The sequence below is a fragment of the Misgurnus anguillicaudatus genome, chromosome 12, assembly GCF_027580225.2.
Source record: "Misgurnus anguillicaudatus chromosome 12, ASM2758022v2, whole genome shotgun sequence".
Classification (NCBI taxonomy): domain Eukaryota; kingdom Metazoa; phylum Chordata; class Actinopteri; order Cypriniformes; family Cobitidae; genus Misgurnus; species Misgurnus anguillicaudatus.
The window spans coordinates 35,385,461-35,411,969 of NC_073348.2; the positions used below are offsets into that span (position 1 = coordinate 35,385,461).

General features: G+C 36.7%; 1 protein-coding gene across 4 annotated transcripts in view; it reads left to right on the forward strand.

Annotated features, from left to right (window-relative positions):
* Positions 1–26,509, forward strand: part of gramd1ba (GRAM domain containing 1Ba) — a 60,856-nt gene that overhangs the window by 30,068 nt on the left and 4,279 nt on the right. The window contains exons 4-17 of one of the 4 annotated variants that reach the window (XM_055207823.2): positions 6,715–6,931; positions 11,882–11,902; positions 18,757–18,841; positions 20,034–20,137; positions 20,470–20,565; positions 20,644–20,724; positions 20,807–20,922; positions 21,376–21,553; positions 22,246–22,438; positions 23,889–24,035; positions 24,130–24,248; positions 24,382–24,524; positions 24,605–24,708; positions 24,797–24,994. In XM_055207823.2, the coding sequence (XP_055063798.2) occupies positions 6,715–6,931; positions 11,882–11,902; positions 18,757–18,841; positions 20,034–20,137; positions 20,470–20,565; positions 20,644–20,724; positions 20,807–20,922; positions 21,376–21,553; positions 22,246–22,438; positions 23,889–24,035; positions 24,130–24,248; positions 24,382–24,524; positions 24,605–24,708; positions 24,797–24,994 (1,802 nt within the window). The remainder of the gene's footprint in view (positions 1–6,714; positions 6,932–11,881; positions 11,903–18,756; positions 18,842–20,033; positions 20,138–20,469; positions 20,566–20,643; positions 20,725–20,806; positions 20,923–21,375; positions 21,554–22,245; positions 22,439–23,888; positions 24,036–24,129; positions 24,249–24,381; positions 24,525–24,604; positions 24,709–24,796; positions 24,995–26,509) is intronic. The other 3 variants (XM_055207825.2, XM_055207824.2, XM_055207826.2) reach the window with 3 other exon arrangements.

A 26,509-nucleotide genomic window follows, 5' to 3' on the forward strand; every position in this document is an offset into this window, starting at 1 on the left:
TCAGTTGGCCCTGAGATGACAGGTACAGAGCCATAGCAGTAAACTACACTGAGTGCTTGATAAAGACATTTTATCACTTTATGTTAAGTGTGTGAAGAGTGAAAAATTGACATGTGCTAAAAGCTCATGTGAACTTCAGAAGCTGTCTCACGATGGACAATGCTTTTGTAAATTATGTTGCTCAGAATTAAATATTCGTTTGATGTTTATTTAATAATGTCTATATATAAGTTTATACCACTGGTCTGTTGAATGCTTTATTCTGATTGGCTGAGAAATGTTCTATGGGTGTTGATTTTTTTTCTGTAAACTGCATGCATAGCCTTTTAAATGTCTTAAAAATAGGCACCAGAGCAATGTTTGTGGTAAAGAGGAATAATTGAATCCAGTCCTTTGAATTATTTGAAAATAATGCATACACTGAAAAAATGATTTTCAAGAAAAAAATTGTCTTAGTATTTTTGTCTTGTTTTCAGTAAAAATAAAAAAAAATTCTTAAATTAAGATGCTTTTTGATGAGCAAAACGACCCAAGAAAATAAGTCTAGTTTTTAGACCAAACATATCAAATTTAAGTGATTTTGTGCATAAAACAAGCAAAAAAATCTGCCAATGGGGTAAACAAAAAATCTTGAATTTTTTTTTAAACACTAATTTCTAGCAAAATTTTTTGCTTGTTTTATGCTCAAAATTATGCACTTAAATTTGATATTTTTGGTCTAAAAACTAGAGTTATTTTCTTGGGTCGTTTTGCTTATCAAGAAAAAGCATCTTAATTTGAGATTTTTTTTATATTTTTACTGAAAACAAGACACAAATACTAAGAAATTTTTTCTTGAAAATCATTTTTTGCAGTGTACTTGTGGTGTAAAGGCACGACGTGAATTGTAACATTGTAAAAAAAAACCTTTGCTGCCTTAAATTTTTTTATTATTATTGTCACAACTTATAAAATATAGTTGAGAAAAGTCAACTTAAATGTATAAGTTATAACAACTCACGTGTAGTTATAACAACTCATCTCTAGTCAAGATAAATAATAGTAAGTTGAAATGATTTGTAAATCCGAGTTGATTCAACAAAAAATTTTAAGGCAGCAAAGTATTTTTTACAGTGTAGGAGTGTAAATTGGACAGTTCATTACGATTCGATACAAAATCTTTTTTCTCCGCCATCAATGCGATTTTTGACGATACATTAAACACTTGTTTGATGCGATTACGGTTCGATTCAAATGATTTATCGGTATTTTTTTATTACATGCCTAGTTAAGCAGTTACATTTTTACTTACAAATGCAACCAAAATATATAACATGAACATTTAATTAAACTCTCTGAAAATGGCACAATCTCTGTCCCAATTTGAACATTTACAACAACAAACTAACAAAAAATACACTTTTTGTATGTAAAGAAAAGTTCATTAAAATGTCACACAGGGCTCAACATAAAGGACTGCCTCGTGGCCCGGGGCAAGCGTGAGAGACGTTCGGGCCAGTAAAAAGTATTGTCACTTGACCGATCGGGCCAGTGTGCTTCACCCTCAGTCACTAAAATATATTTTCATAATGTATATTATTTAACATCTTGAAAGCAGACATTTACTTGGTTAAAACACGACAAAAGAAACAATGCAATATTTTGCACAATTTGCTGTCAGTTTACAGGTAAAGCAGAAGAGTTGGGAGCCTTTTTTGTTGGAACATGTCTGTTGTATACAATTATATTTGACTTTTGAATGATTATTTTTGACATTTTTTTTATTGGGGCCAATGAAAATTTTGGCAGGGTAAGTGAAAACCTGAACCACTGGCCAGTATAAAAAAATATATGCGTTAAGCCCTGGTCACATAAAATGAAGCTTATGATGGCAACAGTCAAAGTCTTTCAGTCTTTACTTCAAGGAATGAGGACATGGAGAGTGTCAAAATTAAAGTACTTTGAATTGTGTTTTTTTACATGTGACATCGATGCATCGGATCATTAAAATAAAATCGATGTATCGATTCTCTATCGATGTATTGTTACAACCCTACACATTGCCACCTCAGGTGTGCAATTATTCTTTACGGTTAGTGCTTGCTTATTTTTCAATATTTAAATGAAATAGTAAGTAATAGTGTTTAAAATTAATAATAAAATGTTGCTTGAATGCACTGTCCGAATAAAAGTTACTGGGGAGCTGTCACTGGGATGGTACCCTTGAAAAAGGTCAAAATATTTACAGTTTATTATTACTGATATGTACCTTTGAGGTACCGATATGTGACCCTGGACCGCGAATTCAGTTTAAAGCGTCATTTTTTTTAAAATTGAGATTTATTATCTCAAAGCTGAATAAATAAGCTTTCTATTGATTTATGGTTTGTTAGGATAGGTCTACAATATTTGGCTGAGATACAACTACTTGTAAATCTGGAATCAGAGGTGCAAAAATCGAAATATTGAAAATATTGAAAAAAAAAACGCCTTTAAAGTTGTCCAAATTAAATCCTTAGCACCACATTACTAAATTATAAATATATTTGTAATATATTTACGGGAGGGAATTTACAGAATATCTTCATGGAACATGATCTTTAGGCTACTTAATATCCTTTTTTTTTTTGCATAAAAATCGTTAATTTTAGCCCATACAATGTATTTTTGGATATTGTTACAAATATACTCGTGTGACTTATGACTGGTTTTGTGCTCCAGGGTCACACATGTTCCTTTAAGGTACTATTATGCATCCTTTAGGTACAAAAGTGTACTTTTTGAAAGGCGTTTGTTCCTTTTTTTTCTGGTAGTGTAGGCTGGTTTGGTTAAAAGTATCTGCTAAATGCATACAGTATAATGCAATGTAAGTTTTGTGCGTTAATTTTAGCCCATACAATGTATTTTTGGAAATTGCTACAAATATACATGTCTGAATTATGACTGGTTTTGTGCTCCAGGGTCACACATGTTCCTTTGAGGTACTATTATGCACCCTTTAGGTACAAAAGTGTACTTTTTGAAAGACGTTTGTTCCTTTTGTCTGAGAGTGTTGGTTGGTTTGGATAAAAGTATCTGCCAAATGCATATATGTAATGCAATGTAATTTGCATGATCATTAAAATACTGAATCAATAAGCGTATGCAGCTGACTTTATTTCAGGTCCATTTACAATTCGGAAGGTCATGTTGAGTGCATTGCATTGCGGGAAATGTTCATGTGGCTCATGCTGATAAAAGAGATGTCTGTAAAGATTGCATTGTATAAAAGCATCTGCCAAATGCATGAATGCACATGAACACTTTGTTGTATACTGCGCATTATTATTCTGAACAGCTATTAGCTTTTACCTCGGATTTGTTTTGACAATTTACCTACAGAAAGCATAAGGGCAGCTGACCTAACAGATTCCTGACAGAATGACAGAATGTAGATCTATACATGGGTAATTTGATGCCACTGTTTATATGACGGGTTCATCAGCAGTGATTTATTCACACGCAGAACCTACATGGACGTGTGTTAAGAGAGAGAGAGACTGGGTGCTGGAGTATGTGAGTGTGTCTGTATGGATAAAATCAAGTGCATTAGACTGATATCATGAAGCGGGAGAGATTGTAAGGTGTTTTATGAGTTGCTGCCTTTGAGCCATATCATCTGCGCTCTCTCTCTCTCTCTCTTTCTCTCTTTCTCTCTCTCTTTATCACTCTTTTGTCACACAGTGTTTGTTTTTCCAGACAGCAGCTCTTAGCTCAGGTACAGAACATTAATAATTAAGATAGAGTTCAGTGCTCTTTCTGAGGGCAGCAGGATGCCTCACAGAGAGATGATGGAGAGAGAGGTGTCCCCCATCTTTTTAAAGACCTTTAACATCACGACCTCCGTAAGCAAGCGATGCGTGTTAACCCAAGGATTTATGTGTTGTGCGAGGAGCTGCTGATGGTTGTTGCTCTGGGCTGGATGGTTTTAGGGCCAGATTTTCTCGATTGGTAGAGCATTGCGTTAGAGGCATAAAGGTCACCAGGAAAAACACATGCTGATAAAATCTATTGCTTGAATAAGTCGCTTTGAATAAAACTGTGTGCAAAATGCGTAAATGTAAACATTGTTTTTTTCTGTTCATCACAATGGTAGGGTTATGACATGGTGACAGAAACAAAGAGGAGTTGTGTGTTATAAACTGATATAAAACTTAAAGGTTTGGGGGGGGGGTATTTTTTACAACATCCTGAAATTTGAGAGGTTTCTGTATAGGGCTTTATATATATTTTTGGTTTTGTTAAACGCGAAGAAAGATATTTTGAGGAATGTTTGTAACCAAACCGTACATGAGCCCCATTCACTTCCACGGTATTCTTTTTTCGTACTATGGAAGTGAATGGGGCTTGTTTTGGTTACAAACATTCCTCAAAATATCTTTCATCAGAATAAAAAAACGTATACAGGTTTCTAACAACATGAGAGTGAGAAAATTAGGACAGAATTTTCATTTTTGGGTGAACTATCCCTTTAAAGTGAATATTTAGGATGGGCAAGTCATAGAGAATTTGTACTTCCCTGACCGGGACAAGTAACTTTAAAATATCAATGCAATAAATAAAATAAAGGCTGCGTCCGGAATCTCTAAAATGTGTCCTTCGGAGTCAGCATTAGAAGGCATAAGGCAACTCCGAATCCAATGTTTTTTTTACTTCCTGTCTTCTGGGACACCTTCATCGTCTTGTCCCACAATAGGCTTTATGCCCAGCTGCACTACTTCCTGAACTTTAGCCAGCTCCTTGTTTCCTGTCTGCCATTATTGGACAAACTGATTAATCCAGGTGTGCCTGACCTCAGTAGTCACAACAACAATAGTCAGACACACCTGGATTAATCAGTTTGTCCAATAATGGCAGACAGGAAACAAAGAGCTGGCTGAAGTTCAGGAAGTAGTGCAGCTGGGCATAAAGCCTATTCTATGTATGGGCATGCGTGGGGAATTTGATTGGTCGAGCCTGCTCGAATTAAAAAATAGCAACCAAGAAAGCAGCTGGAGCACAGATTTAGTTTAAATAAGGTTATATTTTTACTTTTTACACCGCATTTCAAGCGAGAAATTAGTATTGTAGTTTTCAAATATGGGATTACAAAGGTGCGGTCTGTTTATATTTTTAAACAGAATTACATTATGCTGCTTATAAAGGCTGTCTAAATAAGTTTCTCGGAGCTGCCCCCTTGCCACCAAAGTCATTTCCTCTTGACGCAGTGAGGCATCAAGTGAGCAGGCAAAATAAATAACATTAAATTCATAAATAATAAAAAAATAACTACCTTTTTTGTGATATAGCCTTTGTTCAATAAGGTGTAACCAAATCGACATGGCTGAAATGTCTTTTTTTATCTCTGGGGAAGTAACTTTGACAACGCTGGGTTGAAAAATAACCAAGCATTTTTAGTGTAAGAATTTTTGACAATTTAAAATTATACCTGAATGCCAAAAATTGCAAATATCATATTTTAGAATTGGTAAAAAATGGATGAACCTGACCTATCAGGTTGTAATTTATTAAATTTAACCTATCCTGGGTTGTTTCAAGACAAATTGCTGCGTTGTTTTAACCTATTGTTGGGTCAAATAAAACATTTTGTGAGTTAACTCATTCCCCCTCAGCCATTTTTTTTTTTTTGGAAAAGTAGCCCTCCAGCATTTTTTTGTGATTTTCATAAAAGTTTTACAAAATTCCTTCCAGGAAATTTTCTTCTAAAACATATAAACACAAATATATCAAATGAAAGAACAGACCCTCTGCTTTCAGACAAACAATAAACAAACAAACAAAAGTTTCATCCTATCTATACTTTTTTCTGCTTATAAACTCTTAATAGGTATTTTTCTTAAAAAAAATAAAATTTGCATTTTTGTAAAGGAATTCTGTTAGAGATCAGATATATAACAAATATCAAAACATACACAGAGTTTAAAATTAGTAAATAGATTAAAATTTGTAAATAAATTTTTTTGCTTCAGTTTTTTAGAAATTGGGTAAGTCTAGTGGATAATCGCGGTATTATATATTAACATAAAACGAAATAACTTGCCAATGGCGGGAAAAGAGTTAATTAATGCAATCGCTGCGTTTGTCTATTTCTGACCCAACGCTGGGTTGAAAATAACCCACCTTTTTTGTGTGTTCTGTTGAGAATATTGCCAGTTTGACAGTCACACCTGTTAGTAAAATCACATTGACAGTGTGCATGAATTTAATCTTGCCTATAATGCTGACCAGATTTGATCTTTTATGTGGAAATTCCCACCTTAACCCACTGCTGTGATGTGTTTTGATGAGATGTCAGTTTGAATGCATTCCTGGCAGCTAACAGTGCAGTGGTAAAGTCCTGTATGTGTGTCTGTTTGTACTTACCCTTCCCTTCTTTATTCACATATACACACACACACACACACACACACACACACACACACACACACACACACACACACACACACACACACACACAAATTATTGAAAATATCTCAGATCTAATGACGCATTAATTGCGAGGAACATCTACATGTTTGCTGCAACTCCCTGCAGTGCAAATCAATTTCATTGGCTTTGGGTTTGAGTTTTTGTTTTTTACTTTGATTAAAAAACAGTAGAAAGGTAATTCAATTTAAGAATCAGGATACTTCACATACATATTTAGTTTTGTGTCATTTTTATAATATATCCTTATTTTCCTGTGTTTCTCTTCAGCACTGCCAGTAACTCGAACCGCAGCACGCCGGCCTGTTCACCCGTCCTGCGTAAACGCTCGCGTTCCCCAACACCCCAGAGTCCGGAGGGAGAGAACATGGTGGAGAAAAACTCGGATCATTCCTCAGACAAATCCCCCTCCACCCCTGAACAAGCTGTCCAGCGCACCTACAGTCAGTCGATTCACACCACCCGTCCCGCCGGCAAGAACTCCAAGGTAAATGTGAGCGATGCCCTCCACTTTACGTGTAAACTGCACTTCCCGTTTCTTCCTTTTTTGTGCTGCATGACTTTCTGCAATTATTGCAACCAGGAGATCAAATTTCTCAGAACTTTTAAGTTTGTTTGCCCTGAGTAAACTCGATTCTGGCTCTTATGATGATATTCGAGTTGAATTGAACCCACATAGATGGTAGCTAACACGCTTTAATATGAAAACGATCCTTTGGCTGGAAATTTTGGAGAAATTGATATGGATCTAAAAATAAAACGGACTCTTTTCATATTGGATAATTTTGTTTTGACTTAAATTTTTCCGTATGAGATACTGCTATCATTTTGTAAATGTCTGGATAGAAGGGTGTTTTAGTTCGTACAGAAAAACAAAAAAAAATCAAGCATTTTGGTTTGAAAAACATTGTCACTGGCATTTCAGTGTAGCGTGTATGTTTTATAATCATTGCCATTACATATTCATCAGCTTATCATAAACAAAAGTGAATCTTTTTGTTGACACAGATCTTATTTTCTGCATCAATCCATGAAACGGCTTTGCACCCATAAGTGTTTTTTTTATCTGTGCATAATTCATTAAACTTGATTTCTGTTTGTTTCTTTCTGATATCTGTCTCATGCATGCTAGTCACTCAAGAGATTGTCTAAAGTAAGCATCACTCTTTTCTGCTCTGTCTGCATCTCATCTGTACATATCCCATAATGCTCTGCTTTACCTGCATGTGCTGACCTATTCAATCCTAGGCTAAGATTATTTAATAGTGCTCTAAAGTATTACAATACTGCCCGATTAAATGCTAAATGCTAAGTAAATAAAAAAATAAATAATGTAAAATGTAAAAGTGTATCCTGTGTAAAATGTAAAAATGACTTTCTTAGTATTTTTGTCTTGTTTTCAGTAAAAATATCAACAAATTCTTAAAGATGACATAGAATGATTGAACGGAGTATTTATCCTTGTTCTGTGATGTGACATATAGACAAACATTTTTTTTTGGGTCTGTAATGCCTTAGAAGCTACCTAAAAACCTCTCTCAGATAGCTCTATTAGGGTGGGGGATTTTAAACAAGTGGTTTTGCACCTATTTGGCTCCCCCTACTGGCTTAACTTGCAATCTCATTACTGATTGGCTGACTTTGCTGCCACTCAAAAAATGTAGCCAATTATTTTAAAGTGGAGGGGCAGTTAGATGCCTGTGATGTCATAAGCATCAGTTTTTCAGATTGGGCTGTTTTCTGGCTGACATTTCTAAAAGAGGAATTTCTATGAGACTGAGATGTTTAGCATGTTTAGCACTTTTTGTATGTTTGTGAATGTGGGTAGACTACCATTATTCAACAAAGACAAGGTAAAAATGGGTCATTTTGCTCATCAAGAAAATACATCTTGATTTAAGAACTTTTAGATATTTCTACTGAAAACAAACAAAAAGAAAGTCATTTTTTGCAGTGTGGGAAAATAAGTCTATCTTTTAGACCAAAAAGTAAATATGTGCTTAAAACAAGCACTAATTTACTTAAAGTTTATATTTTTGCCACTTGTTTTACTACATAATTTTACTCATCAAGAAAATACATCTTGTTTTAAGAATTTTTTGATATTTTTACTGAAAACAAGACAAAAATACTAAGTAAGAAAGTCATTTTTTGCAGTGTATGATAACCATTGATTCCACCAAGATACCATGGTGATAAAAATAATCCAATGACGTATAATATAAAATGTTACACATCACCTAATAAAATACTAAAATAACTATAACACTAGCTGTGGTATTTTTTAAACAGTGGCTGACCATACACTTTTGAAAGGGTAAAACTGTACTCTTTTTCTGCCTTGTTGTTAATGGCCGTTCACACTTAACTATAACATTACCCATAATGATAACTATAAGCGTCTACATCACTGGACGATAACAATAACTTTGTTAATTTGCGCACGTACGCAGTATGAGCAAGCAAATCAATTACCTGTATAAAAAACCTTTTGCTATTGTTTACATGCCATTGAATGTGTAAATATGCTGTTCTTGTTGCATTTACAGCAGGTATAACCAGCAGATGTCCTCAAATGATTTACCTTTAGGCGTAGTTAATGTAGTAGAATAAAAAACATTACGTACTAGTCAATTTCACATGCAACTGCATCAGCGCTGCATATCTGAGGTGATTTTATGTTATGGACCTCAGCAATGAACTTCTCCAGTGTCATCTGTCATTTTAATTAAATGCGTGTGCTCTTTGGTTGTCAATGGTTTATTGGTCACCAGTTGGAAAAAATAGCTCAGAAAGTGATTTCAACAATATCGTTCCTTGTATATTTTTTTGTTATTGTTATGGTGTGAAATCCGCTATTCTCTTTAATATAAAAAATAATAAAAAAGTAAAACCTTTTTTTTATCGTTGTGTGCACGGCCCTTTACTGTCAGTGCTTTTCCCACTTTACTTTTTTGCTCATTCAATTCACAAACACTGCTATTTAAACCGGACCACATTAAATTATGCCGTATCTTTATTTAGTGATGACCTCAATAATCTATGACCTTTCTAATCTCAATCTGTGCGGTGTCCTCTAGGTATAATGTAGAATTGTGCACTGCAAAAAATGATTTTCAAGAAAAAAAAATCTTAGTATTTTTGTCTTGTTTTCAGTAAAAATATCTAAAAATTCTTAAATTAAGATGCTTTTTCTTGATGAGCAAAACGACCCAAGAAAATAATGGGGTAAGCAATGGGGTAAGCAAAAACAATTTGAACATGAAACACTAAATTTAAGAAAAATTCAAGAAAAATTAGCTTACCCCATTGGCAGATTTTTTTGCTTGTTTTATGCACAAAATCACTTAAATTTGATAATTTTGGTCTTAAAACTAGACTTAGTTTCTTGGGTCATTTTGCTCATCAAGAAAAAGCATCTTAATTTAAGAAATTTTAGATAGTTTTACTGAAAACAAGACAAAAATTCTAAGATTATTTTTCTTGAAAAGAATTTTTTTGCTGTGTGTAACTAACCTTTTTAGCAAATTACATACTACACAAAATACCACAAAACATGCAACTTAAAGAGATATTTCACCCAAAAAAAAAAAAAAATTCTGTCATCATATTGTTACAAACCTGTATTCATTTCTTTGTTTTTATGAACACGGATGAAGATAGTAATGTTTGTAACCAAAACCGATCATGTGCCCCATTCACTTCTATAGTAGGAAAAAAGAATACTATGGAAGTGAATAGGACTCATGATCGGTTTGGTCAACCTCATCTCATGAGAATTCGTACATATTTTATAAGTTGGGTAATTCGTATGAATTCATACAAAGTTAATCGCGCAAAAAATACGATTCTCATGAAAAAAACAACAACAACGAAACCCAACCCCGACATCACAGAGGTCAAGGCAAATCGTACAAAAATGTACGAATGTGGTCGTATGAATTAATACGAATAAGCCAACTCATAAAATATGTACAAATTCTCGTGAGATAGCATTGGTTTGGTTTCAAACATTCCTCAAAATATCTTCCCTCGTGTTCATTAGAAAAAAATAAATTTATACAGGTTTGTAACAATAAACATTTTTGGGTGAACTATCCCTTTAACTTGGATTTGTTTCTATTTACTGATTAGACTAAAACTAAAGTCTTAGGGTAAGAGTCTCTCCATTCACTGTCTAGCAGTTATCTCTATTATCATTTTAGTTTAAAGAGATGATGATGAAGAAGAAATATATTTATTTGTTTTTCAAAAAAACAAAATATTCTGCTTATTTTGGCATATCTTAGGGGTCTGACATTCACCTGCGCTCTTGGTGAATTTTCTCTGTAGTATAACACACTAAACCTGATTAAAGTACAAAATCAATATCTGTTTGAACTGTCCCTGAACCTCGTCCCCCTTCAGTGCCTTCCATCTGCAGTAGATTTATGTCACACTTATGTTTCAATGTGTGTAGTTTAGCTTTGGGTCTACTGCATGTTTATCTTAATATGCTTTTGTACCACTGTTTTTAATTTACAGTGCACTCATTGATCTAATTTCTGAAGTCTATACAAAGTTGTGTATTTGTTGTAATTTTCCAAATTTTTGCAACTTCAGAGATAAATAATGCAAAGTGTGCCACCTTGTGGTAGCTTTGTGTATGAGTAATACGATTTGTAGTCTAAGCACAGAAGTAATGTTAGTTTGACAACACAAACTGAATAGTCCATACACAAGCAGAGCTTTCCCAACATCCCTTGTTTTTTCAAATACCCAAATAAATTGCACTTATACCTGTGCTTACTGAAAGCCTTATACACTTTTGGCTGACAGACAGACATACATTTTACTTTTTTAAAGACACAGGTATACCTGCACTTGTGCAAAAGTCTTAGGCCACCATGCCAGAATTAGATTTGTTGTTTTTGTAATGTTATAGTGATCATAAATCTCTTTAATAGATTACATCCAGAAAATACAGGAAATGTGTATATAGTATTAAAAACTGTATAACAAATGTGTCAAGTTTTTAGGGTAAACTCCACTTCCACTTGAGCAATAGCAGGATATCTTAAACCTAAATAAAATATAATCCTAATTTCTAATTTTAAAGAAATTAGTCTTTTTATTTGCTTAAAAACGCTCAAGATGTGTTTAGTGCCAAGAGAAGTCACACTAAACACAGATGATGCCTAAGGAAGGCATTTAGTCCTGAAAATTTATTTTTTTGTACACATTTCCTGTATTTTCTGTTTGTATCTTAATAAAATATAGGTTGAAAAATATATGGATGGACATAAAAACTTCTAACACAACAAGTGGCCTAAGACTTTTGCGCAGTACTGTATGTTTATTGTGTGTGTGATACAAAGTACATTTAAAATCTCACACTGCTGTATCGTTTTTTTTTCTTCTCTATCCACAATCAAAATCGGATTCTTCAAACGTCCAGAAAAGTCAAAGCTGGTACAACGTAAGTCTTGTTTTAATTCTTCATCTTAACTCTTTTAATAATGTTAAATGTGGAGTCATTGGACTTTGTAGTGAATGCACAGCTGGATTCTGTTTTTCATTTGCACTACTTATTATAAACATTATGCCGTTTTCATGTTTTTGTGAGGTTAAAGCGATAGTTCACCCAAAAATAAAAACTTGTCATTTTTTACTCTCCCTCAAGTTTTTACAAACTTGTATAAATATCTTTGTTTTGCTGAACACAAAGGAAGATATTTGTAATCAAGCAGGAAACAGGAGCACCAATGACGTCCATAAAATACTTTGGAAGTCAATGGTGCTCAAAAACGGTTTGTTTACAAACACGGCTAAAAGGATCTTACTTTGTGCTCCGCAAAGTAAAGGTGCAGTGTGTAATTTTTAGAGGGATCTCTTGACAGAAATGCAAAATAATATACAAAACTATATTAGTATCAGTGGTGTATAAAGACCTTTTAATAAAAAAAGAATGAGACGTTTTTATCTACATATACCGAGGGTCCCCTTACATGGAAGTCGCCATTTTGTGCTGCCATGTTTCTACAGAAACCCTTAATGGACAAACCTTTTTACTAAGTTGTCTCCGATGACATCTTTGTCCGGTGGCGGCTACCGTAGCTTTTCTATGTGATTAAAAAACGAGGGGTAAGCAGTGGATTGGGCCATTGGTTGCAATTCTCCAGCACCTCACCACTAGATGCCGCTAAAATTTACACACTGCACCTTTAAAGAAATGTATTTAAGTTTGTAACAACTCAAGGGTAAATAATGACCGAATTTTCATTTTTGGGTGTACTATCCCTTTAAAATCAGTTATCCACATGCTTTGTATGGTGCTATGTCACAGGAATCTCTCAGGGTGGCACCATTGTCAAACTCCCTTCTTCTGAATGGCCTGACATTTGATCTGACATTACTCAGTATTTTCCCATGGGAAATAATTGATTTTCTTCTGGTGTTCCTTATTACTTTATTTTTTTTGCTTTTTTCAAACAGTCGGTCGTAACCTCTGGGCCACACTGAGAGATACTGTACTGTATGCACTGCAAGATATCACAACAAAGTCTATATTGTTCTTTACCACATATATATAGTTCCCTTTCAGTCGGTCACTACGACGTCACGTCGTGACCGACGAATTGGGAACCGCTTCGCGGGTGACCTATCTGCTTCGAGAAACCTTTAAAACGCCAATGAACTTGGCATGCAGATAATTGCATCTGCCGGCGCCGCCCCGCCGCACAGCTATCCTCTCGAGTTCTCTCGTCAGATCAGTGAGAACATCGAGGAACGGCTCCTGTGTCGGCTTGGAGCCTTTCTTTTTGGCTGCGCAGAAACCGCACCATTATGGAAGGCCATTAAGGCAAAAACGTTACAAAAAATGTTTTTTGTCTTTTCCACCGCTTGGTGACCGATGTTGCGGAGCATCGGCTGCCAGCCTCTCACTAGATGTATTCTTGACTATCTGGGTGAGGCTAGCGCCCACATTGCGCCCCCTAGTGGTTTCTTTGTGAGTATTTCCGTGGGAAGTTTATGATTTACCACGTTTCCCTTAGCGGAGTTCGTTCCGCGCCTCTCTAGTGTTGCTAAGAGAGTGTATTTTTATAGACCTCTTGTCTTTTTATCCATCACCTTAGTGGTAGACCCCTAGAGGGTTTTTCTTCCGCAGCGATCTTAGTCCCGCCTGACGAGTTCGCTTCCCAGTTCGCCTAGTCACTATCGTGGGTTAAGGAACAAGTAGTGACCGGCCTCTGCTTCAACCCCATTTCCGTTCCCTTAAAGAGGAGAGTCGGAGGGTTTATGCAGGCACTGGAAGGGTCAGCTTCAGTGGCGCTTTGGTAGGGATTCCCAATTCGTCGGTCACGACGTGACGTCGTAGTGACCGACTGAAAGGGAACGTCTCGGTTACATATGTAACCCTCGTTCCCTGAAGGAAGGGAACGGAGACGTCACGTCCCGTCGCCACAGTTTGCTGTTCCACTGCTGATATCGGCCGGACCCTTTTCTTCTGTCCAGCTTTCTCAGCAAAAAATAGCTGATTTGATAACTGCACCTGCCGCTCATTAAATAGCTGTGCGGCGGGGCGGCGCCGGCAGATGCAATTATCTGCATGCCAAGTTCATTGGCGTTTTAAAGGTTTCTCGAAGCAGATAGGTCACCCGCGAAGCGGTTCCCAATTCGTCGGTCACGACGTGACGTCTCCGTTCCCTTCCTTCAGGGAACGAGGGTTACATATGTAACCGAGACGTTTCTTTCTCAGATCATATTAGCTTAACCGCAAACACGAATAAAAAGGGAATTGCTGACATGTAAGCTTCTAGATTAATTACTTTTACGTGGATCACATGCATGACCCTGCCTGTGAAAACCAGTCCCATTTCAAAAATCTTATTCTGAGATAACAAGCATTAAAGTTTGATTTCACCTATTATAATTAATTGATTGATTTCAGTCTCTGACATGATCTTACCCAGTCAATATTAAAGATATCAATTTTTTTACACAAAATGTTGATGATTTTGTGTAAAAAAAAGAGTATATCACAAAGAAAAGAAATGACTTAAGCATTTTGCTTTAAATGTAAAATTATTACATAACATTTAATTGATAAATTTAATTAACTAATCAAAATAACTTTACAAATCTTAAGAAAGTAGCCTACATGTTTTATATAAATGGCTGCTTATAATAAACCCATAGAAATGAAAAACATGATTAATAACAATTTATTATCTTTTCTAATTAACATTACCATTTCTGAGTGGACAAAAATAAGTTTCAGTTTCTAACCTGATACAGATTTTACAGTGGCCAGGCTTAACAGTGTACGTGATTTAGCTTTTCTTGATTTAATTTTTTTTAAAGATATTGCTAGCAAACACAGACATTTGCATTAGGACATTAATACATTTTTCAGAGGACCACTGAGTTTGGTAAATTGCTCTGAAATTTTAATGACGGTTGTGACAGAAAAACACATGGTTTGCACTCTTAAAATATTGCTTGGACATTTACGCAACAGTTTGCATCAATTATTTTGAGTTAAGACAATTACCTCTGAAATTAATTCCGGCCAACAAACTATAATAAGTTGGATGTACTTAAAAAAATTGCATTGAATACTTATAAAAATTAAGTTGTTTTAACTTGGTTTTTTATGCATTTTAAATTGGATTCAATCGTGGACACTAGTTTACACAAAACTACTAAAATGATTAGAACTTTTATATTTAACAACACTTGTCAGGTTGCAGAAGACAACCAGTTTTAGCATTTTTATCAAAATGCCATCTGATTAAAACAGTAAGATAATGCTCGGTGAGTCTGTTCTCATCTTGAGCTCAAATAGAGCATCAAATGCTCTATTCTTCAGCACAATGGTAATTGGTAACCTTTTAAAAATCAACAACATAACAGAAAATCTTTTAAATACCAAAAGTACAGAACAATAATCATTAACAGCCTTCTCATGTTTTCATCTTGATTAGAAATGCACAAAATAACACCATATTTCTACATTTACTCTCACTATCAAGTCCCATGCAAAGCATGCTGGGAAGCTAAATGCATTGAGTTACTACAACTTAAATAATGTTTTAAACAAACTAACACAGATAATTAATTTGAAGTTACACACAATATTAACTTGATGTAACTATCAACATTATCATGTGTGGACAACTCAATAAAAAACATTTGCAACTTTATTAATAATAAATAAATCAATTATTTGGAATTTTTAACTTGCACCAATGCATTAAATCAAATAGTGTCAACAGATCCCCTGAATAATTTTTTAGAGTGTGAAAGAGATTAAAAACACAGAGGACCTCTGAGAAGCACGGATTTCTCAAACGTCCCCCTGTAAAACTAATCCTGCCTGAATAGGGCTTTAAGCTGGGTTTTCACAGATATATAAAATCATTTGGTCTTTTAAAAATTAAGATTATGTCAAAACGTTATAGATGTGATTGCATATTGTCACATTCTTAGGATGAAAAAACCTGGGGAGCATTTGTTCTCCTTTAAATTTCATTGTTGTCTAGGAAAGGGATAGCTCACTGAAAAATAAAAAAATCTGTCATCATTTACCCTTAAGTTGTCCAATAAGTCCACATCTGCATAAATTTCTTTGTTCTGCTGAACACAAGAAGATATTTTGATTGTTTGTAAATAAAAAGATAGGGTCACCATTGACTTCCATAGTAGAAAAAATAACACAGTGGAAGTGAATGGTGCCCCAGAGCATCTTAATTTGTGTTCAGCAGAACAAAAAATTTATACAGCTGAGTAAATGATGACAGAAGCTTATCTTGTTTCAGTATTTTAGGTTTGTCAAAAGATGTTCAAAGACATGACAAACCCATGAATCCTTGTGCTTAGCGGTAAAACTGGATGTGTGGGATCAGATTTCCTGTGTGTGTTTATTTAATGACGCTGGAACTTTCTCCATGTGTGAGCTTATATGAAAACATTTGTTTTATTTTATTCATCGTTGGGTGGCGAATGACTGCAAAATATCTTACAAAAGTCCATTAGTAAAGAAGAAACGTTTCCTCCTCGCAGTGTGTGGTTGCAGGGAAACAACATTGGTTTGTCGGAAAACTCAGACATCTCTGTAGTCTTACTTGTACAGTTTACATTGTGATTGAACAAACTAGGCCACAGTCCAAAAATAGCACCTGCCAAGCAAAAACGCAGTGAAGTTGTCTTGGGCAAGTAAACAAAACAACTACCATATAATGATTACTGTGTGTAGTCTTAATTAAAAAGCACAGTGACAATAACATTTCCCTTAATGTGTTTGTGTGCTATGTAGTGGACCATAAACACATACTCTTTAGGTTTAATGACCTATGCTTTCCTCCACACAAAAACATCTTAATCATTCGAACAAAGCCGAACTTGTGAAGTGCTAGTTTGCCTTCACAGTGGTCTCAGATGTTTTGGGGAAAGGTTGAATAGAGGGCTATGATTTACTGTTCGGCGTTCCCTCTCCGTCCCCCTCCTCCAGTTCAGGAAGTTTACTGGAGTTCGTTCACCCCGTGAGAGTGCGAGAATGAGGGAGTGTAGAAAGACCGAGGCGTTGTCCTTGGCCGAGCTTCAACGCCAACATCTTTACGCAAATCCAGCGTACAATAGAGGCTTGTGTGATTCTCTCTATGCTTTATTTTAGTAACAATACAGTTGCTCAATTGGTTGAGAAGTGCAAAGGTTTTAGGTTCGATTGACAGAGATAAAAAAAGTCACTTTGGATAAATGTATTTATTTCTTTTTCCACAGTCAACTCTTTGTATCTTTTTCTCATGAAACAAGCGTTTGCTACGTTCTTTGAGTTTCGCAATAACATGAAAACATTGTGCAAGTATCTCTTAGCCGCCTAAGGGCAACTGCATCTGGTAATTTAACATTTTTTGTAAGGTGTTCAGATTAGATCGGAGAGAAGCAGGTGATATTCAGACCGACAGAAGGAAGTTTACAGTATCACATTCTTAGAAATGGAAAGAAATCTTACAGCTATCTGTCATGTGAGAAAAATGTGCCTGCAGTCAAAAGCCCACTGCCTTTGAATCTACCCCTCCCCTCAACTCTCCTGCGCATCCTATTGGCTCTGGGCTTCCATAGCCCCGCCCCTTTGAACTGTTTCACTCACAAACATTCTCTAAAGCTCCTCCCACCCCTTTCTGCAGAAGTGTTTTGTAGAAAGTCTCATCGAGGATTTCTGTAGGATTGCAAGAGCTCTCAGGATGAAACGATTATTTTACATTGTGCATTACTTTTGCATTTTTTAGTCGAAGGCGGCTTGCAGTAGATGCATGAATTTTGCTCGATGAGATATTAGTGTGCGTAGTTTTATATTATAAACGAATTTGCATTTTTTTATATTTTTCTACCCGTGAGTCCTCAACCAAAATGCTTTTCAGTTTTTGGACGCTTGTCTTTGCCGGAAAGTTTTGTCTACAAGTTTTACAATCGGACTAGACACTGTTTGTGTTATTAATGTTGGACTTGTTTCCTGAGGAAAATGTTTCTAGTTTTAGCATGATAACGGACATCTGCCTCTTATCAGTGTGACAAGTCCAAGAAAATAGTTTTTGCGGTTTGTGCTCGGTTGTTAAGTACGGCTGCGCTTCTTAAGTGACAGAACAGGTAATGCCAAACGTAGCTTCCTCGGGGGATGCTGAGGTTACTCCAGATCATTTTCGAGTTTGGCTTGGTAAGGCTGAACCGGAGCACGATTGGTTGTAGATTGGTATCAGAGGGAACGTCTCCTCCATAAAGACAGGGACAGATGGAAGTCCTCGGCTTTGAGGTGGAATCTGATTGGCTGTCGGACTGGGAGTCAGTTAAACAGCCTGAAGAGATCCGGTATCATTGGACCGACTGCGACTGGGATTCTGATAAAGTTCCTGCTGTAAGCAAAAGCCATAATTCACAAGGCAGAAGAGAAAGGAGGTGTCACCTTCCTACACAGATAGCTTTGGTTTTATTTGGTTTTTATGAGACCCTCAGAATTGTTCAGTGTGGTATATGCTGGACGTTTTAAGAGAGTCTAGCAGTGTGGTTTTATAGACGCACATCATAAACAGACCATTTGTGCAAGTTCAATATGTTTGTGTTCTGTTTGGGACAGTTTCTCCTCAGATCAGTGCAATGGCTTGTTTTGTTGTTCATTTCATGCATACTAAACATAGTTTCATACAAACATTGTTTATTTTAAGCAGAAAGGGAGCTTGTAGTCATGTTATTTCTCTATAAGTTCTCTACAAAGCTAGATTTCTGAAGCATTTGCGACTTGCGTAGACCTGATTTTTGTCTCCTTTTGCCTTTTAGGTTTTGAGTCCCACATATAAGCAGCGAAATGAAGACTTCAGGAAGCTCTTTAAGCAGCTGCCTGACACGGAGCGTCTCATTGTGGGTAAGTACATCAGCGCAAAACCCTTATGACAGTCATTTAAAGGGACGGTACACACAAAAATGGAAATGCTGTCATTATCTGTTTGTCACTCAAAACATGTATGACTTTGTCCTGAAACACAAATGACTTGCAGTCATATGGGTAATTTTTTTTTTTAATTGAGATTTATGCATCATCTGAAAAATGAAAAAAAAAGCTTTGCATTGATGTATGATTTGTTACTGTGGGTTCACACCAGATGCGAGTTTAATGATTTGTGCAAATAGATTACATACGAAGTCAATGCAAAGACACGATCAGACACTTCCTCACATAGGGCTATACGAATGACATGATATGGGCGTCACGTTTGCCATGAAAACACGCGCTTTTCACATCAAATGCGTCTTCTGTCCAAGTGAAGCGAAAAAAATTCGCATGACACGAAGTTAAATCCCGCGAGTAATCTAGAGCGAGTAACGTGTGTACATAGCATTAGGATAGGACAATATTTGGCTGAGATACATCGGTCATACTATTTGAAATCTGAAATCTGAGGGTGCAAAATATTGAGAAAATTGCCTAAAGTTTTCCAAATAAAGTCCTTAGCAACACATATTACTAATGATAAATAAATGTTTAATAAATTTACAAAATATCTTCATGGAACATTATCTTTATTTAATATCCTAATTATTTTAATAAAAAATCGATAATTGACCCATACAATGTATTGTTTGCTATTTCTTTTAATATACCCACGTGACTGGTTTTGTTTTTTCTGGTTATGTATACACTCCCAGAAAAAAAGGTACACAGCTGTCACTGAGACAGTATCCTTTTAAAGGTATAAATATGTATATTTTAGGTAGAGATATGTACACATTTGATGCCAATTTATATACTCTCTTTTGAAGGAGACATAACATGAAAATCTGACTTTTTCCATGTTTAAGTGCTAAAATTGGGTCCCCAGTTCTTCTATCAACTGGAAAATGCGAAAAAGATCAACCCAGCAACTCAGCTCTGGCAAACCACTCCCAGCAAGCATGTCAGAAACAGGTTGTTGCAATGTCGCTCCCCTTGTGAAGTCAGAAGGGGATCTTATTATAATAATACCACCCCTTAATCTGCACTATCCATTTGTGAAAATTTGGTAATTGCAATCTCAGTATACTGTAAGTGACTCTGATCTCTTGCCTTATTTTGACAGACTACTCCTGTGCCCTGCAAAGAGATATTCTCCTGCAGGGTCGCCTCTACCTCTCCGAAAACTGGATCTGTTTCTATAGCAACATCTTCCGCTGGGAAACGCTGGTAAGTTAATGCATGACTCTCTCATTTTTCCAGAAAGAGAGCGATGGGTCTTACAGTAGTGGCCAAAAGGGATGCCCAAGTTTAGACAATAGAAATCATTCAAACATTTTATTAAAGATCCCTTAAAAATTGTGTATGCATGTTGCATTGGTGTTGTAAAGAATAAACTCAAGGTCAGCTTTGAGATGCTAGGCAAAAAATACATACAACACATGTGCAGTTTATAAAAAACTTGGCCCAGAACAATAACTAAAAAGCTTTTGCTTTACCATGCATTTTTTGTATATTCGCATAGAGTTTGAGTTGTGTTATCTTTGTTTTTTACTGTGCAGCTGACCGTGAGGTTAAAAGACGTCTGCTCCATGACAAAAGAGAAGACGGCTCGACTCATACCCAATGCAATCCAGCTGTGCACAGACAGTGAAAAGGTAAAGTAGACTCTGTAAATCCACCGGTGTGCAAAACTCTACTGCACATGCTTAAAAAAACATGTTTCTTTCTTACAGCACTTTTTTACCTCATTCGGGGCGAGAGATCGGACATACATGATGATGTTCAGACTCTGGCAGAATGCCCTCTTGGAGAAGGTTGGACAGCTTCTGTTCCCATGATTTGTCTGACCGAAATTTCGGTGGCAATGTAAACACTGTGTCTCTCCTTGTTATGCAGCCTTTGTGTCCGAAAGAGCTGTGGCACTTTGTCCATCAGTGTTATGGAAATGAACTCGGTCTGACCAGTGACGATGAGGATTATGTACCTCCCGATGATGACTATAACACAATGGGGTGAGTCTTGCGCCATAATATAATAAACATTATTTCATTTAGGTGATCCATAATTGTGACCCAATCTGTGAAGGCCCAGCTAAAGCCATTTTTGTTGTAAATTATCCTACATAATGTTAAGAAGATTCTGTAAAAAATATAACCTTGATATCTTAAATATTGACTGAGTAAGGTCATGTCAAAGATTGAGATTATACTTTGATGCTCCTGAACCTGGATTTCTCAGACTGGGTCACAACTAACATTTCATCATATCTCTGCCTTCATTCACAGCTTTATTTTCGTTTGTAATTTAGGGGACTGTAATCTGGTATAGCCAGGATTTGGGGTGATGGTATATGATTATTTTGATGACAGTTTAGGTCTCATCATCAGTCATTACTGTAGACTTCTCATTGTTATGTGTGGGAGAGGGTCTGTCCTGCGACCCGAGCTGGTAATCTTGACCTGCAGCTGTTGCCCCCCTCCCTGGTGCAGGTACTGTGAGGAAATCCCCCCCGAATACAACGACCCCAATGACAACTGCCCCAAAACATCAGAGGCAAAAATGGACATCAGCCCACAGCTCCACAAAAAAGTTTCCCCCAATAACAGCCTGAATTCAACAGACAGCGCAGATGCTCCAGTTAGTGTAAGCAAACCCTTTACATAACACAGAATATTGGATAAAAAAATACTTTTTTTGACCTTTAAGTCCACCTATTAAGTTTTTAGCAAAAAAATACTTGTTTTTTGCCATTGCACCTTTAAGAAATTATTTCTGTTAATGTAAGTTGTGAAATGCTCTTGCATGTGAAATGCATAAAAACCCAAATCATATTTGTGACCCTGGAACACAAAACCAGTCATAAGTAGCATGGGTATATTTGTTGCAATAGACAAAAATACAGTTTCTTTTTTATGCCAAAAATTATTAGGATATTAAATAAAGATCATGTTCCATGAAGATATCCATGACATACTGTAAATCAAAAATGTATTTATCATTACTAAAATGTGTTGCTAAAAACCTAATTTGTACAACTTTAAAGGCGATTTTCTCAATATATAGATTTTTTGCACTCTTATATTCCAGATTTTTAAATAGTTGTATCTCGATCAAACATTGTCCTATCCTAACAAATCATACATCAATGGAACACTTATTTATCATATTAATGTAAATCCCAATTTCAAAAAATTTACCCTTATAACTAGTTTTGTGCTCCAGGGTCACATTTGAGCAGATTAGCCTATTTTGGAGAAAGTAGAAATGTAACAACACTTAATTAATTGTTATATAGTAAATAGTTAAAATATGTATTTTGTTTTTTTTTGGTGTAGTTTGACATTCCTCCGGTGGAGGAGTTTGCTGGCTGTGCCCCAGAAGACCTCCTGTCCCTGCCTTTACCTGACAACAAGCCGTCAGAAAGCAATGGCTCCGCCCCCACCCCAGTCCCCGCCCCCTCGCTTGATTTTAACGACAATGAGGACCTGCCCACCGAACTCAGCGACTCCTCGGAAACACATGACGAGGGTGCGTAAAACAAAACCAAAACACTGAACACTTATAGGGGACATTTCAAGACTTTTTAAGATGTCAAATAAATCTTTGGTGTCCCCAGAGTACATATGTGAAGTTTTAGCTCAAAATATCATATAGATTATTTATTATAACATGTTAAAAGTGACACTTTGTAGGTGTGAGCCAAAATGTGCCTTTTTGATTGTGTCCTTTTATATGCAAATGAGGTGATCGCTGCACTAAATGGCAGTGTGGTGGTTGGATAGTACAGATTAAAGGGCGGTATTATCCCCTTCTGACATCACAAGGGGAGCCAAATATTTTAACCTATTTTTTCACATGCTTGCATAGAATGGTTTACTAAAATAAAGTTACTGGGTTGTTATTTTTCGCATTTTCTAGGTTGATAGAAGCACTGGGGACCCAATTATAGCACTTAAACATGGAAAAAGTCAGATTTTCATTATATGACCCCTTTAAAGTCTGTGTATATACAGATATTAAAGGTGACATAGAATGATTGAACGGAGTATTTATCCTTGTTCTGTGATGTGACATGTAGACAATTTTTTTTTTGTTTGGGTCTGTAATGCCTTAGAAGCTTCCTAAAAAGCTCTCAGATAGCTCTATTAGGGTGGGGGATTTTAAACAAGTGGTTTTGCACCTATTTGGCTCCCCCTACTGGCTTAACTTAGATGCCTGTGATGTCATAAGCATCAGTTTTTCAGATTGGGCTGTTTTCTGGCTGACATTTCTAAAAGAGGAATTTCTATGAGACTGAGATGTTTAGCATGTTTAGCACTTTTTGTATGTTTGTGAATGTGGGTAGATTACCATTATTCAAAAAAGACAAGGTAAAAATTTGTTTTCATTCTCTGTCCCCTTTAAATGTGTTCTCAGTTTGTCATGCCACACAAAAATAGGATATTAAACACCCAGCCAAATTTGAATAATAAATAAAAGTCAAGTAAATAAAAAAGTTGAAATGCTGGGGGGGTGTCCGTTGTCTGCGCTAAAACCACGCCCACTCGCAGGAAAGCTGCCGTCTCTCTCAACTTACAAAAAAGGCTACAACCTAATTGTGCTAGGGGCGGGGCCATGCTCTGGCTCCAGTGCATCATCGAGCCACTGCTTTAGCCCCGCCCAAATATCCCTGAACACAGAAATGTGGAAAAACTGTTTAACGGTGTATCTCCACAATTCAGTACTACGTAGTTCACAGACTGTGTAGCGTGTTTCAGCAATACATTTCTAATGCATTTAGAAACAATTTTCTTTACACAGACTTTTATTATAGGATTAAGTATTACTATAGCTCAATTGGTTTGCACTAGCAGCGTAAAAAGATTATAGGATCGATTCCAGAGAACTTAGTCACTTTGAATAAAAACATCTGCGTGCCAAGTGCCAACTATGTAAATGTCAACGTAGATTTCATGTGTTAATATGTGTGTGTCCTCAGCAGGAGAGGTGCAGGCCTTCCAGGAAGATCTAAATGGGAAGCTGTACATTAATGAGGTGTATAAGTTCAGCGTAGACAAGCTCTTTGACATCCTCTTCACAGAATCCCAATTCATGAGGGACTTCCTGGAACAGAGACGCTTCTCAGGTGAGCACCAGTTGGGCTGCATGACCAATAACCTGTGATAATACCTAGACATACAGTAGAGACGGCTGATGGCCTCTTAAAAATTTCTCTACAGATGTGGTCTCTCACCCCTGGAGGAAAGAAGAAGGAGGAAATCAGACCAGAGAGATCATGTACACCATCTCTCTCTCCAACCCACTAGCCCCAAAAACAGCCACAGTCACAGAGACACAGGTGAGACACTACTGTATACCTTACTGTACACCAAATGTCCTAAAGACAGCCAGTCACAAATACACAGCTGTATACTGTACACTCACTATAGTTTTTGTCTTTGTGATGTGTCTTTGTGACGTCTTCCTCCTAGACTCTGCACAAGGCCAGTCAAGTGAGCGAGTGCTACATCATCGACGCTGAGGTGATCGCTCACGACGTCCCATATCATGATTACTTTTACACGCTTAATCGGTACATGCTCACTAGAGTCGCCAAAAACAAGTGCCGTCTGAGGTAATATTTCAACATAAATATTTAACACAAAATCTGAGCATTATTTAATAATGCATGTTGTGTGTCAATCAACTTTTCAGGGTGTCGGCTGAATTGCGCTACAGAAAGCAACCGTGGGGATTGGTCAAGGGTTTCATTGAGAGAAACTTCTGGAGCGGCCTGGACGAATACTTCAGGTATTTAGGTGAGTGTGGAGTTTTAACTGGAATAAAAGGAATAAATTAAGGAGGTAACGCAAAAAGAAGATAATGATAAAGTGTCTGTGTGTGTAGAGCTGGAGTTAAATAAGGTACAGATGCTGCTCTCCGAACATCATACACAGTCTCCGAAATCCAAAGCATTACGCACAGCGAGGCGACGGAAGCGACCGCTGACGCACATGAGACAGCAGCACCTGGATGAGGCGCTCAGTCCCGTCACCACACCTGAGGGCGAGAAGAGCGTCATCCATCGCATCAAACACGTGGCAGGTGTGACATCAGCCAGACCTTTCCTTCTTTTCCATCTTAAAGGGATAAAATTCACTCAAAGGATTACTCCACTTCCATTCAAAAAAATCCAGACAATTTACTCACCCCCGTGTCATCCAAGATGTTTAAGTCTTTCCTTGTTCAGTCAAGAAGAAATTAAGTGTTTTTTTTTTTTTTTTTGGGGAAAGCATTCCAGGATTTTTCTTCATATAGTGGACTTTAGTGGACCTCAACAGTTTACAGTTTCAGTGCAGCTTCAACATGCTCTAAACGATCCCAACCGAGGCATAAGGGACGATCGTCATTTTTGTAAAAAAAAAAAAAGTACTTTTAAACGTTTTTTTTATTTTTAAAATTAATGTCTTTGTGTCAAAAACCGGTCCTCTTTTTCCACGTTACATATTGCTGTATATGTGCAAGGCTTGTGCAAGATGGGCAAAATTGGGGGGGGGGGTCAAAAATGATGATCATTTCGCTAGATAAGACCCTTATGCCTCAATTGGGATCATTTAGAGCCCTTTAAAGACACACTATGCAGTTATTTTACCTTAATGTAACAGCTTCAAAGTTATTTCGGTGGTAAACAAAGTCATAGTAGGGCGAATAATCCTCCTGTTGAAGCTCGGGGAGGATGCCGCTAGCAAAACCAGCAGTGCAAGCTTGAGAGAACCACCCCTGACAAATCTCGCGAGAATCACGACTTGCTTTACGGCAACGACGTCACACACATTAGGCTTGTTTGACTTTGTGTGGCGCTGCAAGAACCGACCGCCGGATGACGTCAAAGTAGCGCGAGAATGATCCGAGACGGCACTTTGACGTCATCCGGCTGTCGGTTCTTGCAGCGCCGTATGAAGTCGATCAAGCCTATAACAACAACTGCACGCGCGAATTTGAGACGTGAGGCTAAACGATTTAAAAGTTAAGAAAGCGCGTTCGGAAGAGAGTAGGAAAAGGAAAAGAGAATCTGACCACGTTAGGAACCGGACAAGAGTCTCACTCGGTCAGGCTTTTACTCGTTGGCGTGAGCTAAAAGACAGCACTGGATGGGATGCTGATCTGGCGATCTTGTTGATGGACTAGTAAGTAAATCTCTTATTTGTAAACTTGTTTGCGTCTATGTTGTATGTTGTTGCGATTATCATGACAACAGTTGTCAATATCTCACATAATTATCAGAACATAAATAAGCATAGAGGTTGTTAATAGTGTAAACATGCACAATTTGCAAACTATTATGATAAATAGCAATAATCATGTATAGTGACATTATAACGACCAATGTTATGAAATAATGCAACGTACACAATTAACTTTGTCATGGCATTTTGAAATGTTTACATTAGAATAAAAGAACACAAATTGAATGATACAGTAGACATACACTATAGACTGTTTACTTGTGATTTAGCTGCATTCATGTAAAAACGTTATAAGCCAGCAAACGTGGTACTTTATTATTATATGCAATCTACACTTGGAATAAACTTCTTATTATCCTATTACCATCATCTG